General features: G+C 33.0%; 1 protein-coding gene and 1 long non-coding RNA gene across 3 annotated transcripts; one reads left to right on the top strand and one right to left on the bottom strand.

Moving 5' to 3' along the window:
* Nucleotides 1–8,934: 8,934 nt before the first annotated feature.
* On the bottom strand, nucleotides 8,935–10,288 carry LOC145086037 (uncharacterized). Its single transcript, XR_013700279.1, has 2 exons — nucleotides 10,083–10,288; nucleotides 8,935–9,486 (listed from the first exon to the last, which is right to left on the bottom strand). It is a non-coding gene; the product is annotated as an uncharacterized LOC145086037 (long non-coding RNA).
* Nucleotides 10,289–11,453: 1,165 nt separating this feature from the next.
* LOC145090244 (uncharacterized) lies at nucleotides 11,454–15,281 on the top strand. 2 transcript variants are annotated; one of them, XM_079028548.1, is made up of 2 exons: nucleotides 11,454–11,593; nucleotides 14,130–15,281. In XM_079028548.1, the coding sequence occupies exon 2, from the start codon at nucleotides 14,172–14,174 to the stop codon at nucleotides 15,087–15,089; it is 918 nt and encodes a 305-aa protein (XP_078884674.1). In that variant the 5' UTR covers nucleotides 11,454–11,593; nucleotides 14,130–14,171; the 3' UTR covers nucleotides 15,090–15,281. The 2 variants fall into 2 exon arrangements, with proteins under 2 accessions (XP_078884674.1, XP_078884673.1); XM_079028547.1 differs by having other exon boundaries at nucleotides 14,119–15,281.
* The last annotated feature ends 102 nt before the right edge of the window (nucleotides 15,282–15,383 follow it).

Genomic DNA, 15,383 nt, shown 5'->3' with positions numbered 1-15,383 from the left:
TCGTTCAAGGTGATGGCAAAAACGGTATGCATTGGGTCCTCTTCAGTCTGCGCTGGTAATTTTCCTTGAGGTTCCAATATACTCACAGATTGAGCAAGTTGTGCAATTTGTTCCTCTAAGCTTTTAAGGCTAGCTTTGGTTGTTTCCTGGAAGATTTGGTTAGTAGTGGCAATGCTTTTCACAATGTCTTCCAAGGACATGCTCGAAGTTTTAGCTTGTTGTGGAGGTACAGAATATGGTTGTTGGAACTATGGAGTTGATTGGTATTGGTCATTTCCCCAAGCTTGGTATGGGTTTTGGCATTGGTTGTTTCCCCAAGCTTGGTTGTTTTCCCACCATTGATCATGTTGAGGTTGATCGTGACTCCATTGATTTGGCCAATAGTAGCTTCCCCTTTCCTGCACTTCCACCCATTCCCCTTGTAAACATGGAAACATGTTGGTGTGATGTCCATTCTGAGTGCAAAAATCACAAGGAATAGATGTGGGATGCACACTTTGGTCACTTTCAATCATCATAACTATCTGGGCTAGCTTAGAAATTTGGTCTTTATTGTAAGGTGTGTTCATCTTCGAGCCACACTTTTTGTTTTTGTTTTTTTTTTTTTTTGTAGAGATGTACCTGCTCAAAAAACTCTTGACATAAACAATTAGTAACACCGTGTCCCCGGCAACGACGCCAATTTGTTAGGTGTGTCAGACCCAACAAATAAAGGGGTCGATAGACTCCAAATACACTGCTTTAATGCACTAAAAAGTAGTACAAGGCAAACAGGGTCGAACCACAGAGACACGGGACAAAAGTTTATACCTTTTTGCACAAGGTACTTTGGTCACAAATGGGGGTTTTGTTTGCAAAATTCAAATAATGAAAATAACAATCTACTTTAAAAACATGCACAAAATAAAACAGATTTGTAAACAAATTGTAAAAGTGCTTCCACTTCTAGTTCTCAATGTTGCTGTTCAACTTGATTATGACTTGATGTAATTCATGATTGCTATTCTAAGTTGGTACTAAAAGATATTAACACGCTCTAACACCTCTCGCTTGCCAAATTATCTAACCAAAACACACTCTTTGACTAGACCTAGCTTTACTAATTCAACCTAAACACGCTCTTAGATTGTATTGAAAAACTGCATTAAGTTTTGTACAAGCTTCCCAACAATGTTAATTTCTTCTCATACGCTCGGAAGTGTGAAAACATGTGATGTATATTTTACAATAAGAAAACTTATTGCTTGTTACCAATTATTAACTCAATAGAACGATTAGGTGCCCTAAAAGTTAATTAACTGCACAAAAATTGAATTCATGAAAATGGCCAATCAAACACAAATCAAATTCAAGGATTCTAGTTTAAAAAAAAAAAAACATAATCACTAGAATAGAATCACAAATCAAACATCAAATCATATGCTTCAAGTCAAGCAATCAACATGTTTTGAACAAGAACTAGAAACTAGGGTTTCTTAGCCACACATGGCTAAGAACAAATCAAACAAGAATAAAGATGGAATTGGAATGTTTAATTCTTACTAAAATGAAATCAAAAGTGTTTGAAATGATTAAGTCTTCTCAAAAGCTCCAAGAATTCTCCCAAAATTGCCCTTGATCGCCAGAAACTGCTCCAAAAACCGTTCTCCCCTTCAAATCACGTCTTCTCCTGTCTTTTATTAAATTTCACGTGCATGCCATGAGGCCATGCGTTTTTGGCATGGCCATGCCTTTTGCCCATGTGTTTTTGGCATGGCCATTTGTCTTGACCATGTGTTTTTGGCATGGCTCATGCTTTTTTGCTAAAATTCCAAAAAGTCTTCACGTTTGACTCCATCTTCAAACTAGCTTCACCACGAGTCATGTTGCTTAAATATGAGATGATAAAGGACAAACATGACCCGTGTCAGTGTGACAAGAACCGCATTTCAAATGTAGTCCTTTGCTATGATGATAATGCGACAATGACTCGGGTTATGTCTTCATGCTTTCCTCCATGGAATGACCGGTTCATCTTCTATGCATGCTCCAAAGCTCCAAGAATCCAAGCTCCATGCATCCAAGCTCCACGTTCCATGCTCCATAATGCCTGCAAAATAAATCAAAAATAGTGAAGTACCAGGCATTCTTAATAAAATATGCAATTGCCCTAATAATCAACTAAATGCAAGAATTATGAAGTAGAATGCTATAAAAAGACGGAAATAAACATGCAAAATAGGTGCATAAAATGCACCTATCTAAAGCTCATAACAATTTCCTTAGTCAAATTCATAATTTCCATTAAGCATGTAATTAGTGAAAGTCAACTAGCATTAAGAACCAAAAAGTCACAAAATCGAGGAGGAGTCGAATGCTTTCACTTCTAAGTTAGAGAAAATGTTTTTATGATTGTGTGAAATAAAACTAACACAAAAATCACTTGTTACTTGCTAATTTGAGGATCATTTACTTAATCAATAAATTAGCCAATTAATCACCACAAGCACATTTAAACTCGTGAATAAAAACATGCTAGTAATAAGATGTTATAACACAAAACATTCTCATAAAGATTCAAGAACAAGTTCATGGAGTTTTCAACATTCAACAAACATCCAAAAGATTTCACTAAAGTCAACCAAGTTTAGTCTAGCCTAACATGGGTAAACTCAAGAAAAGAAAGTAAGGTTAGATTGTACCAAACATTTAACAAGAATCAAGAGCAAAAAGATGAAGTCCATGAGGTATTCTTGGTCTTCAAAATGCTCCAAAATCTCCAGAGAAATGATGTATTTTCGGATGTGCAATAGTTTGCAAAAGATGCACACCAACCTTCCTCTAATAGCCTTTCAAATGAGATTCTGAAATTACCCATGCAGTATTGTGCGCCGCCATGCAGCCCTATGATTGTAGGTTTTTTTGAGTTTTGGGCCTTCACAGCTTAGGCCACTGGCCCAATTTGAGTCTGATCAGCTTCTATCCCATTCTTCTTCAAGTTCTCTTTATTTTAAGCTTAAGGTGGCTTCTCCAAATGATCCATAGCTCGCGCAATCGACCGATCATTAATCTTCACACGCTCAAAAAATTCTTCCATTCTCTTTTAACTAAGAGACCATCTTCTTCAATGCTCCATCCATCAATATCCCACTCTACCTCCACTAGTTATTAAGCCCAAAATCTTTATTGACCTCCAAGTTCAATCGCCTCCCAAAGATCCCGCTCCGTTAGTCTCCTTAAAATTTGCAATTATGCTCACAAAACTAGAAAGTACCTGAAATAGTCATAAAATAACAAACAATAAAATATGCATGGAAATTAACTAAAATATGAATGAAATATACTAAATTAAACTATAAAAAGAAGTAAATAAAATGAAAATATCACAAATCCTTCTCATGCAAAAGTGCCAAAACGCAATATTCTTCATATACATAGGGTTAAAATTGGAATTACCTTATCATCGCGATGTTGCACATAAAGCTCTATCTTTACCCTTAAGTCCTTAACCCTTTTATCCATCCATGCTCCTACACCTACATGTCCCCCATGTCCTTAATGCATGCCTTACCTTTTGATTAAACAAATCAAAAGGCCATACTCTCATTTCATACATTAATTTTTGGATTTTATATATAAAAAGTAAGCATGAGTCTTATATTTTATAAACAAGTTTATAAAATATAAACTTTAACTTTTTGGTAAAATAATTTATCTAGTCCAAAATGTTGTGCATGACTTATTAATTCATACCATATGAATTATGTAATATCACTTGCTAATGAAAAGTATTATTTCCAAGAAATAAATAATTTCCAATTTAATTATATGAGTTTATTGAACATTTATTAAAATTAATTTCTAATAAATAATCAATTATATCAAGTTGTTGTTAGCGTGACCTATTAGTATCATGTGTTAATTAGCAATATCACTTTAATATGATTCTTGAGCATACTAGATCTTTTAGTTGTAACGTCCGGACCCTTGGAGGTATTTAAAATTTATGAATTTTGGATTTTGGGCAGTACTACGTCGTGGTAAAGGCATCCCACGATGTGGTGAGGGTTTTTTGGGTCACGGATTTTAAATGGCCGCCATGGTGTGGAAGCTATTTAATGAGAAACCCTAAATTTTCTGGGTTTGCACCCTATTTAAGGGGATGTGATGGCTAGGGTTGCTCTCCCTCAGCCTCTATCACATTCTCTCAGCCTCCAAGAAAACCCTAACTCCATTTGTTGCTTTCTAAGCTTTTTGGTGTTGATTTTTGAAGATTAGAAGAAGGAGGAGGTGACTTCTAGACTTGAAATCAGCAAGCAACTCTTCTCACCATCTTATTGTGCATCTTTTGCACTCTGGAAGTCCCCAAGTTCCAAGCTTTCTGATTATAGAATGTTAGATCTTGTATTTTGTCCCATTTCTTCTTGATCTTGTTAGATGGGATGGAGAGACTTCATAAAGGTTGCAACTTGCATTGGACATGCAAGTCTAAAAAGCATCAAACTTTAGGATGGTTTGGTTTTATAAGCTCTTCTGGAGCAAATAAGCTTGAGACTCAAGGAATTGAGTGATTCTTGATGACTCCTTGCCACACTTTAGCCTTTTTGGATCTAAGACTTGAGATCTAGACCTCTTGGTGGATCTCAAGTGATAAAGGTGGCAACTTTACCCCTTTTAGGCATTAGAGATTATCAAATTTAGACTTTTGAACCCTTGGAATTGAAGGATTAGTCTTAACTCATTAAGAAATTTTGGATCCAGTCCCCATGGCGTGGCTTGGCAATTTTGCCGTGGCATGGCGACTGGGGGGATTCGCGTCTGTTTTGTCATTTGAAGGCCACGACGTGGAGGGTCCATTTTGACCATTGACTATGACTTTTAACTTTGACCTGGATTTTTTAATAGGGTTTGACCTAGGGGTATTTTAGGTAATTTGACCTATATGATGAGATTGTGTCATTGAATTTACTAAGGTGATTGGTAGAGTTGATCTTGAAGCGACATGCTATTCATTTTGCTTATCTGTCTGTGAGGTGAGTTCTCTCACTATATCCATGGGTTGAAGGCACCAATATTGGCTCGTTACTTGTTATGTGGAATGCTAGGTGTCTCTGTAATGCTTGCATGAAGACCAGGATCTAGCCCTTGAAAATTGTATGAAAGACTAGGATTTGGCCCTTAGTACTTGTATGTAAGACCAGGATTTGGCCCTCGGCATTGCAAGGAAAGACCATGGGGGTAGCCCATGACACTCGTATGTAAGACCGGGATTTGGCCTTTGGTGTTGCAAGGAAAGACCATGGGGGTAGCCCATGGCACTTGTATCTTTTGTGTATGTGGTATTTTGGGGAACTCACTAAGCTTTGTGCTTACAGTTTATGTTTATGGTTTCAGGTATTTCCGATTCAAAAAGGAAGTGCCCGACGTGATGGCACAACATCATCCCCTCATGGTTTCCGCATTTGATATAATTTTTGCTCTGATGTTTTAATATAATGACTTGATATGGGTTTTGAAAAATTAATGAATGACTTGATATACTTTTAAATGGCAAATTTTATTATCATTTTCGGGACGTTACATCCACCTACTGTCCTTGTATCATAATCCATATTCCAAAACACCCAAAATCCACCACCATCTACTCCTCCGTACTCTCAATCACCCCCTTATACCTCCACAAATGACACCAACCCTACACCTCACTGCCCTCTCTTTCTCTCTCTCTCTCTCTCTCTCTCTCTCTCTCTCTCTCTCTCTCTCTCTCTCTCTCCTTCCCCTCCCCCTCTCCCTCCTTGGACCTTAGCTCACATTTGCCTACTTTTGTTGCCTCTCCAGCTCCTACACCACTTTCACCACCAAAATGACCTCACAAACCTAATCCTAGATATTTCAAAAAAACGTTTTTCAATAGCATCACACTTCACCCAATACCTGTCACTCTCGAACCTACCATACACCATCAATCCATGAAAGATGCTAAGTGGCGTACAACCATGGATCATGAATTTAATGCTCGAATGTAAAATGGCACTTGGGAACTTGTTCCACCAAACTCTCACAAACTAATTTGTTGTAAATGGGTCTTCCATGTCAAATGTCATCCGGATGGTACCATTGAAAAATACAAAGCACATGTAGTTGCTAAAGGATTTCTACAAGAATTCAGTAGAGACTAATTTAAAACCTTTAGTCTTGTCAGTCCAGTCACCATTCATATTATCCTATTTATTTCTCTTTCCAAAAATTGGCCCTCCGCCAGTTAGACGTCAACAATACCTTCCTACACGGTACTCTACATAAAGAAGCATTTGTGTCTCAACAACCTGGATATACACATTCTTAATTCCCAAACCATATTTTCAAACTACGAAAATCACTCTACTGTCTCAAACAAGCTCATAGAGCATGGTACCTCGAACTAGGAAGGCCTATCATTGCAACCCACCTTCTGGTGTAACTTGGACTTGTCAGACTAAAAGAAGCTTGAATTTGATGGCTCCTTTGTTTCCGAACTGGGTTGTGGAAAGAATTTAACGAAAGGGTATACATTAACCGCTAAGAGAGGCAACTATGGCTGATTCAGGGTGTTGGTTATGGCTTGAAAAGCCACCTGAGATTTATGTGAAGGAAAAGGAAAACCACCCACCACCAGCCAAGGAAGTACGCATAAACAGTCTCTTGTCTCTATTAAAAAATCAAATCCACCAACAACTAAGACACAACACCATGTTAAGATCTGAAGAGAGTTACGAAAACCTTCACCCCTACGATGGAGAAGCGGGCAATTATACAGTCAACTACAACACACCTCACCCTCTGGTAAACAACTATACAATGTCGTATTATACACCCTTACTACCGTAACTGTATTTCTAGGTGCATTTTTGTTCTCAGATGTTTCCGCCGCCACATGTACCGCCATATTATGATTCATATATGCACCAACCATCAGATTTTTTTAGATGTTAAGTGATGAAAATCCAAACAAGTATATGTGTGTTAAAGTGTTTGAGTTGTAGGTTTCTAATGAGTTTATGTATACACATGTATGTGTGTATAATTTTCTGTATATATGGGTTATGTTTGAGTTGCAGATTTTTATTGTGTGTGAATGTGTTTGACACGGGTTTTGTGTTGTAATGAGAGGGAGTGAGAGAATTATAATGTAAGAAAAAAGGGTGAGGACAATGTTGGAGGATCAGTTTGACAAAGAAGAAAGGGGTTAGAGGGCTAGGAAGTCGTTGGGAAGAGGATGAGGACGTCGAGTTTCAAGAGAAATACTGAGGTGGATTGTGGGGTCATTTGCAATTTAATAATAATAAGAGTGGGCCTTCTATTATATATTTATAAAATATCAAAGAAATACATAAAATACAATAATAATAATAATAATAATAATAATAATAATAATAATAATAATAAGAGAACAAAATTGTCCTTTCAAGTTTTTTTTGAACCAAAACCACGAAAATTTCTTGATTTTGGACCTTCAATAAAAGTTTGTAAACCTTTTGAACCCTACACATAATTTTTTGCAAACCATTGGGACCAATTTTGTTATGTTATCTAATACTTTTAGTTATATTATTATTATGGTAATAATATTTTTAGTAATATGTTTTGATGAATTTATTTATTTTTTACTTTGGTCAACTTTTTATTGTTTCCTAGTAATATGATCAAAAGTTTTTTGTATATTCTAATTTTCTTTTCTTTTATCTTTTCGTTATGCTGATATTAAAAATTAGAAATTTTAATAGTTTATTATTGCCCACCTATTTAGACTTATTAAATCATAGAAGTTACTTAGTTTTCTATTTTTCTAGTTATATAACCAATTGATATAATTCTTTTGAAATTTAGAAACCCATCTAACATATAGTAAAGATATGTAAATATGTAAATATACTACAATATTAGTAACTAAAATGCTGTATAATAATATTATATATGTGAATTAGAGTTATTACAAAATTAAAAGTAAAGAAAAAGAAAGAATAAGAATTCAAACAGGAAATTATTTATCTTTAAAAGAACTTTTCAAACCTCTATGTATACAACAAATTTAGTTAACTATTTTTCTAGTTATACAAACAAAATATAAAATATAAACTGAATAAGATATTTTTACACATTCAATAAACCAAATCCAAGAGCACATAGACAAAAAAAAAAAAGGTGTTTATGGTAAAAATGTTTTGACTTCCTCCTATAAGTGAAGGATCTCTGATCCAACCATAATCAAACTGAAGAAAAAAAAAAGGCATTTTAGTCTAGATAGGAAAGAACCAACATGTCTAATGTAGAGGGTGTTTGGGATTTGCTTATTTAACTCCAAAATTTCTTTTTGGTAAAAATGTTTATTGACTTATGGTGGTAGGGAAACAAGTTTTTTAAAAAATATTTGGATTAGCTTTTATGATTACAAAAGCCAATAAGTTGTTTTTCAAAAAGTGTTTGACTTATCATGTAAAATGACTAAAAAAAGACATGCTTACATATTTGAAACTATTTACTGCATTACAAACCTCTTATTCCTCGGTAGAATGGAAACCTCTTTAACTGTTCCAAATACAAGTTGTTCACATATAGACTGTAGACGAATGCTACAAAAATCAATAGATTTTGCATAGTATGACCATGTATAAGATTACCCAAAAACAACATTTTCAAGCAAATTGATCCAACAATCTGCATCAGTGGCAATTTTTACTGAACAATCTGAATCAGACAAAAATTCAAATAATAAAATCCATAAACAAAGAATATAACCTCAATACTTACTTAAAGACACAAAAATCTAACAATTGCATTTCAAATAGGGCTCACTCAACACCCATGATGCTTAATTCAGGAAAAAAAAAAAAAAAAGTACCACTTGTATGTTTACTTGATCAAAAAAAATAACTTCATATATTTAAAATAAACTGCTTATGTATACAACTAGGTATATATATTTCAAGATGATTCAACTGCATAGCTTCACTTATGTTACACACAAAACACAGTACAACTTGTTATGTCATGTCATTTACACACCCCAACTAACCCATGTGGTTACTTGTACTACAAGCAAGTTGATGAAATGGGTTTGTAGGGTGGGTAGATACCCCGAATTCTCTCATTGTCTAATTTCACTAATTTCTCTAACTCACTTCTTGTAAGGTTGACCAAAAAGCAATTATTCATATCATGCTTATTACCCACTAATACTTGTATTGCATTCTCATATCCACCAACAACATCACTCATAATGCTCAAGTAAATCTCCATTTCTTCGGTTGATTCATTTGATAAATGTTCCAAATATATTTCATACATTTCCCGTTTTCCATCTGAAATTGTTACCTCCATTTCATCAACAAGCTTAGGTGTCTGTAAATCATCAATTTCCATATCTCTTTTTTCATGGTCAACTCTGTTGGTCAAATGCATTGCGTTCATTGAGCTTGTGACATCGTTTATAATCATCATATCATATCCTTTGGATCGATAGAGTGTTGTCTGGATAAATGATGTTTAAAAAATATTTAAGAAATGAAAGACATACTTTAAATGAAGGAAATTTGTAAAAAGTTAAAGAGTTAATAGAGAAAGCTTCATTCTTTATGTATTAAGTCGAAGAAAAAACTAGATATAGCTTATCACATTAAGCCATTTGCTAAAAGAATTTCAAAGCAGGCAGCCTATTGATCACTCCTAACCCAGATCCAGATATAATCCAAACAAACATGTAGATTGGATTGTAGTAATCCAAACAATCTAATGCGATTTCAGAAGTTGACATTAACTTAATATTAACAAATAAATTCAACAATTTGTGAAGATTACTCATGACATATAACATACATCATGAGAGGCATTGCAATTGAAACAAAGTACTTTCAACGAATCAAGTCTTACAGTCTTCTTCCACGAAGAAGAAGAAGAGGAATAAAGAAAGATGTAAAGTAGAAGCATTCATGCATCATCATCCTTCTGGGAGTGAAAGATACACAATCGAATCGGATAACAGAGATTTAAAATTGTAAAATGGCCATATGATATAAATAAGGTTTTTAAAGGCAATAGAATAGGAATAGCATTCTGTATTCAATTACCTTCTCCGCCACGTGCACCGTTAACTGGACTGAATTCCGAGGAAGGAAGTTTCGTTGCCGCCGCGTGCCGGTGGTGAAGGGGTTGAGACCGGAGAGATGATCGATTTATGTGTATCTCTTGTTCTGGGACTGATTCTTTGTGTAAATTCTCATGATTTTTTATGCAAAAAATAAAATTTCCTAAATCTTATTGTGTTTAAGTTAGGGTTTATACTTGGGTCAAATTGAATTCTAAAAAACCTTTGGATTTTTTTATTTTGGTTTAATGACTGATTTTTTTTCTCTACTTTAATGAGATTTTTTTTTTCACGAATTACTTCATTTTTTTGGATTTCCCATTTTTTTCAAAAAATCACTCTATGTTCCATTAGTAGGTTGCAAATAACAAAAGAAATATTATTTTTAGGTGATTTTTTTTTTAAAATCAAACTCTATGGTTAAATTGAAAAGAAAATTTCTAAGTACTTAAACCAAATAATTTTTAAATTTTCTTTTTATTCAATTCAAAGTTTTATGTAATGAATTTTTTTGAAAACAAAAACAAATTATCAATATAAAATAGAAAGAAAAAAATTAGACAGTTAAACCGATAAAAACCAAACTAGAATGATTTTTATAGAATTTTCACTTATTTAATAAATAAACCTAGTAATGACCACAATAGGAATCCCCCCCCCCCCCCCCCCCCCCCCCCGATAAAAAATGAATGATCTTTTTAACGTCCCCGCTTACACTTATGAATTTGGCTATAAATAATAATTTTTATAAAACCATTTTAGAAACTTTACTTAGTTTTTATAAGCATTTGACGACATTTTATACACAAAAATACCTCTAGCCCGATAGTGGAGATGGTTGGCATGATTTGGATCTTAAAGGAGGAGGGTTCAGTTTATCCCCCACCCCCCATAAAAAATGAATGATCGTTTTAACGTCCTCCGCTTACACTTGTGAATTTGGCTATGAATAATAATTTTTATAAAACCATTTTAGAAACTTTACTTGGTTTTTATAAGCATTTGACGACATTTTATACATAAAAATACCTCTAGCCCAATAGTGGAGATGGTTGGCATGATTTGGATCTTAAAGGAGGAGGGTTCAGTTTATGGGATTATTATATTTTTCATTATGTAAAGTGTCGGTAGAAGGATTGTTATGTAATTAAATAGAAGTGTCGGTAGAATAATTATTAAGTGTCGGTTGATGTAACATAAAGTGTGTAACTCTCAATAGTCTAGGGGCTATAATGTAAATATGTATGTCGTATTGCAATCAAACGATTGCAACAATAATTGTAACCGGCTCTCTTGAGCCTATAAATAGGGCATTTGCCCAAATGAAATAAACAAGCTAAATTTGAGTGTTTAAGACTTGAGTTGATCTCAATTGTCTTCTTTGTTGAAATAGTTGCTCTATTTCTAAATAACAGAGTTCTATCCAAATTATCCACATAATCATCCAATCATTCAACACAATCCATCATCAATATAATCCAACGCATCATTCAGGTATAATCTTTTCCTAATACTCATTTATCCGTCATGTTGTTCAAATTGGTATCAGAGCAATTAATCTGTCATCATGTTATTTAAAAATTGGTATCAGAGCAATTAATCCGTCATCATGTTATTTTAAAATGGGTATCAGAGCTAAGTAACGTTCTTACTATTATTTTGAACATTAAATCTGTCATTCATATGAATATATGTTTATCATGCATCATCATACATGTTCTTATAAATATTCATCGTTACAAACATTCATCGTTATAAGTTATTATCATAAACTCATTATTAAAATCAAATATTATTATCAACCTACAATCTAAACATATGTCGGTAGAAAGTTTTTTACAATTATGACTATGTACCAAGAAGTTAAATTTATTTCATATTTCATAAAAAAAAAATTCAACTCTCTATATTACAAATTTAATATCATTACCCCACTATATTTATTTCTAAAAACTTTAAACGTAACTTTGAAGAAAATAATCCTTTTGTTTTTATAAAGTTCTAATCATGAGTTTCGTAAGATTAAATATTAATAAACATTCATTTATTTCTATCCTTGGTATGACCGTCTTTATTTGTCACCATAAACATTATATAAATAATCATCATTATAAGTTATTCAAGCTATAAGTATGAGTTTTTCAAGCCTAAACACAAATAAACAAGAATTAAAATTTTTTCGTAAAACATTAAAACAGTCTAAAAATTTTCTTCTAAATTTAAAAATAGACTGTAACATATCAATAATAAATTGTATATCTAATATTGAAGCAATACATATAATAAATAATAGTATAAATTGGAAACAAGAACAAATAAAAAACCTTGAAGATAAGATAACAAAATTAATTTGTTAAATAAGTTTTAAAATATAGAAAAAGCGTTAATAATAACTAATTCACTAGGAAAAAGAAACTAAAATTTTTTATTTAATATATATGAAAACTTTACAAGAAAAAGTAGAAACACTAACTAAATTATTTGCAGTATTATAAATTAATAGAAAATAATTCAGATAATGATGACGCAGAAGTAATATATGATTTTTCTTCAGATGATGAAAACCCTTATTTAAATCCATATAGAGATTCACAACACAATTTTGGATTAAAACGAAAACAATCATATGTTGAAGATGATTATCAAAGTCAATATATATACGGACCACCTTCGTTAGAAGAAAATTTTTTATATAGACAAAGAATGGTCAAAAATAAACAAAACAAATGGGAAAAAATACCTCCACAATATATACCTAAACTATTTACTTTTCCAACAAATTCAGATATTCTTTTTATTGATTGTGAGCAAAATCCCAAAGCAAAAATTCAAGAATGGAGTAATAAAATAGGAATTCAAATTCAACTAACTGAAGAATTAAGAAATCTACATCCAAAAAATTTTCTTAATTATATTATACATAAAACACAGGGCAATGCATATCGTTTCCTTTCATCTCTCGATGAAACAGAGACGATGATGATAGCAACCACTGACGCTATGGAAACATTTAAAAATGTATTAAATCGGCTTATCCAAGAATTCATAGGAAAACAAATAGAAGATAAAACATCTCAAGAAGCTTTTCAATTAGAATCATTATGGCATCTAACTAACTTACGAATTTGTAACATGTGTTATTTTTAGACCCATTTATATGCGAATATTCTGAACATTATTATAATCTAGATTTTACTAGAAAAAAGATAGCATTAGACATGTTTTACCAAAAATTACCATCATTAGTAAGTCAAAGTGTAATAAAAGATTTCCAAGAAGCATTACAACAAAATAAAATTGCAGATACCTTAGGAGCAAGGATGAGTATATTAAAAGCATGGATGCAGAAAAAATGTTTAGAATAAAAAACAACACAAGATGCAAGAAATGATTTATGTTGTGATACCCTATCTAATAAAGTTAATCAATATGATTGTAAAGATAATAAAAAAAGAAAAATATAAAAAGAAAATTTGGAAAAAACAAACTTATAAACCTAAATATAAACAATATTATAAACAAGGTGAAAGAAAATATTTTCAAGACAGAAACAATATAAGAAAAAATATCAATCTAACACAAATTACTGTCCATCTAATAAAAAAGATTGTAAATGTTGGATATGTCAAGAAGACGGACACAAAGCCTACGAATGTCCAAAAAAGACTAAAAAAGAGAAAGAAACAAACTTACTAAAAATTGCATATGATCTCGGGTATGAACCTATAGAAGATTCAGGGATAGATTCAGATATAGATATTTATGCATATACAACTGATACTGATTCTGATTCAGGTAAATAGTCCTATGAAGAAAGCATTATTGGGTTTAGAACATGAGGGAAACCTCATATCTAACCTATCCAAAGTATACATTGCTAAAGCATATATTGGTATGAAAATACCATCCAAAGTAAACAATGATAAAGTATACAGTGATATGAAAATATCACCAAAGCATACATTGATATGAAAATTCTCATATCATCATTTAAAATATTAAAAGCAAACATCATTCAGCAATCATTCAGGTACCCAAAAGGCGCAAATATTCATTCAGCAAAAATATTGAAATGGAAGCCATCATGAAGCAAGTCAAACACCAGCTCAGACAAAAAGAGGAGCAAGAGGCATCATTAATCAGACAGCTTGAAGTAGTCAAACGTGAAAAAGAGCAACTACAACAAACAATACAAATTCTATCATCTTGTTCAACATCTAAAGAAAAAGAAGCCATGAAAAAACCATCTGCCAAAAAATTTGCCGAATTATGGGACAGCCTCATTTCATACACCGAAGTCCATTCTTTGATGGGCTTTTACCCAGTAGCCAGACGCCCAGGTCCTAAAGCAGTCTTCTTAGCCGACTTATCAGATCCTATGACTTTATGGGATTATTTTATTCATGGATTCATCAACACCATCTATCTAAAAGGCACCAATTTACACTGCATCAGCGAGTTCCCTTCTGCTGTGCAAACTATCATCAGAAATTATAAAATACGATTTGCAAAACAGGAAAGAGGATTATTCATTAAAATGCATTCTAGCTACCCAATTTTTGATGAAGACTCTCAACTAATTGTCCCAAGTATTACTTTCGCAAACATGGGAATAAGCAACGGCTCGAAACCAACAAAAGATGATCTACCACGAGAATCACCAACACAGGATCATCTAATCTTTGCACTCGCCGGTGTCTATTTAGCATCATCACGCATAGGCAACGGTAAAGATCAAAAGTCAAGAATCAGAGTGAATTACGCCAGTAAAACTTTCATTATCTATTCGTTAACAGACAGTGAAATCACTCCGGAAGCAATGAAAGCAATTGAAACCTTCGAACAACCTTTCGAAAAGTTTTCTCATCAATTAGCTGAATTACCTGCTGATATCAAAAAACAACTTTGTAAACATATTATGCATGCACCAAGACACAATTGCAGTCACTGTTTAGAAAACACAGAGGAAACACCATTCATGGAAGATTAACGATGAAAGAAAACATTATTCAAAAATATGTCTTTTTGGAGGCGGGAGGAATGACGTAAGCAATGACAAAAAAATTCATTATTGAAGACATTATTGAAGACATCTGTCCTTTCAATGTGGAAGGGATTATTATATTTTTCATTATGTAAAGTGTCGGTTGATGTAACATAAAATGTGTAACCCTCAATAGTCTAGGGGACTATAATGTAAATATGTATGTCGTATTGCAATCAAACGATTGCAACAATAATTGTCAATAATTGTAACCGACTCTCTTGAGCCTATAAATAGGGC

This window comes from Lactuca serriola, chromosome 2 (assembly GCF_051521515.1).
Source record: "Lactuca serriola cultivar US96UC23 chromosome 2, Lser_US96UC23_V15, whole genome shotgun sequence".
Lineage (NCBI taxonomy): Eukaryota > Viridiplantae > Streptophyta > Magnoliopsida > Asterales > Asteraceae > Lactuca > Lactuca serriola.
Note: the sequence above shows the minus strand (reverse complement) of the source record. Positions and strands in the feature narration are given on the sequence as shown.

Bases quoted from the DNA above. Each gene is read 5' to 3' on its own strand.
- LOC145090244 (XM_079028548.1), top strand. From the start codon at position 14,172: ATGGAAGCCATCATGAAGCAAGTCAAACACCAGCTCAGACAAAAAGAG.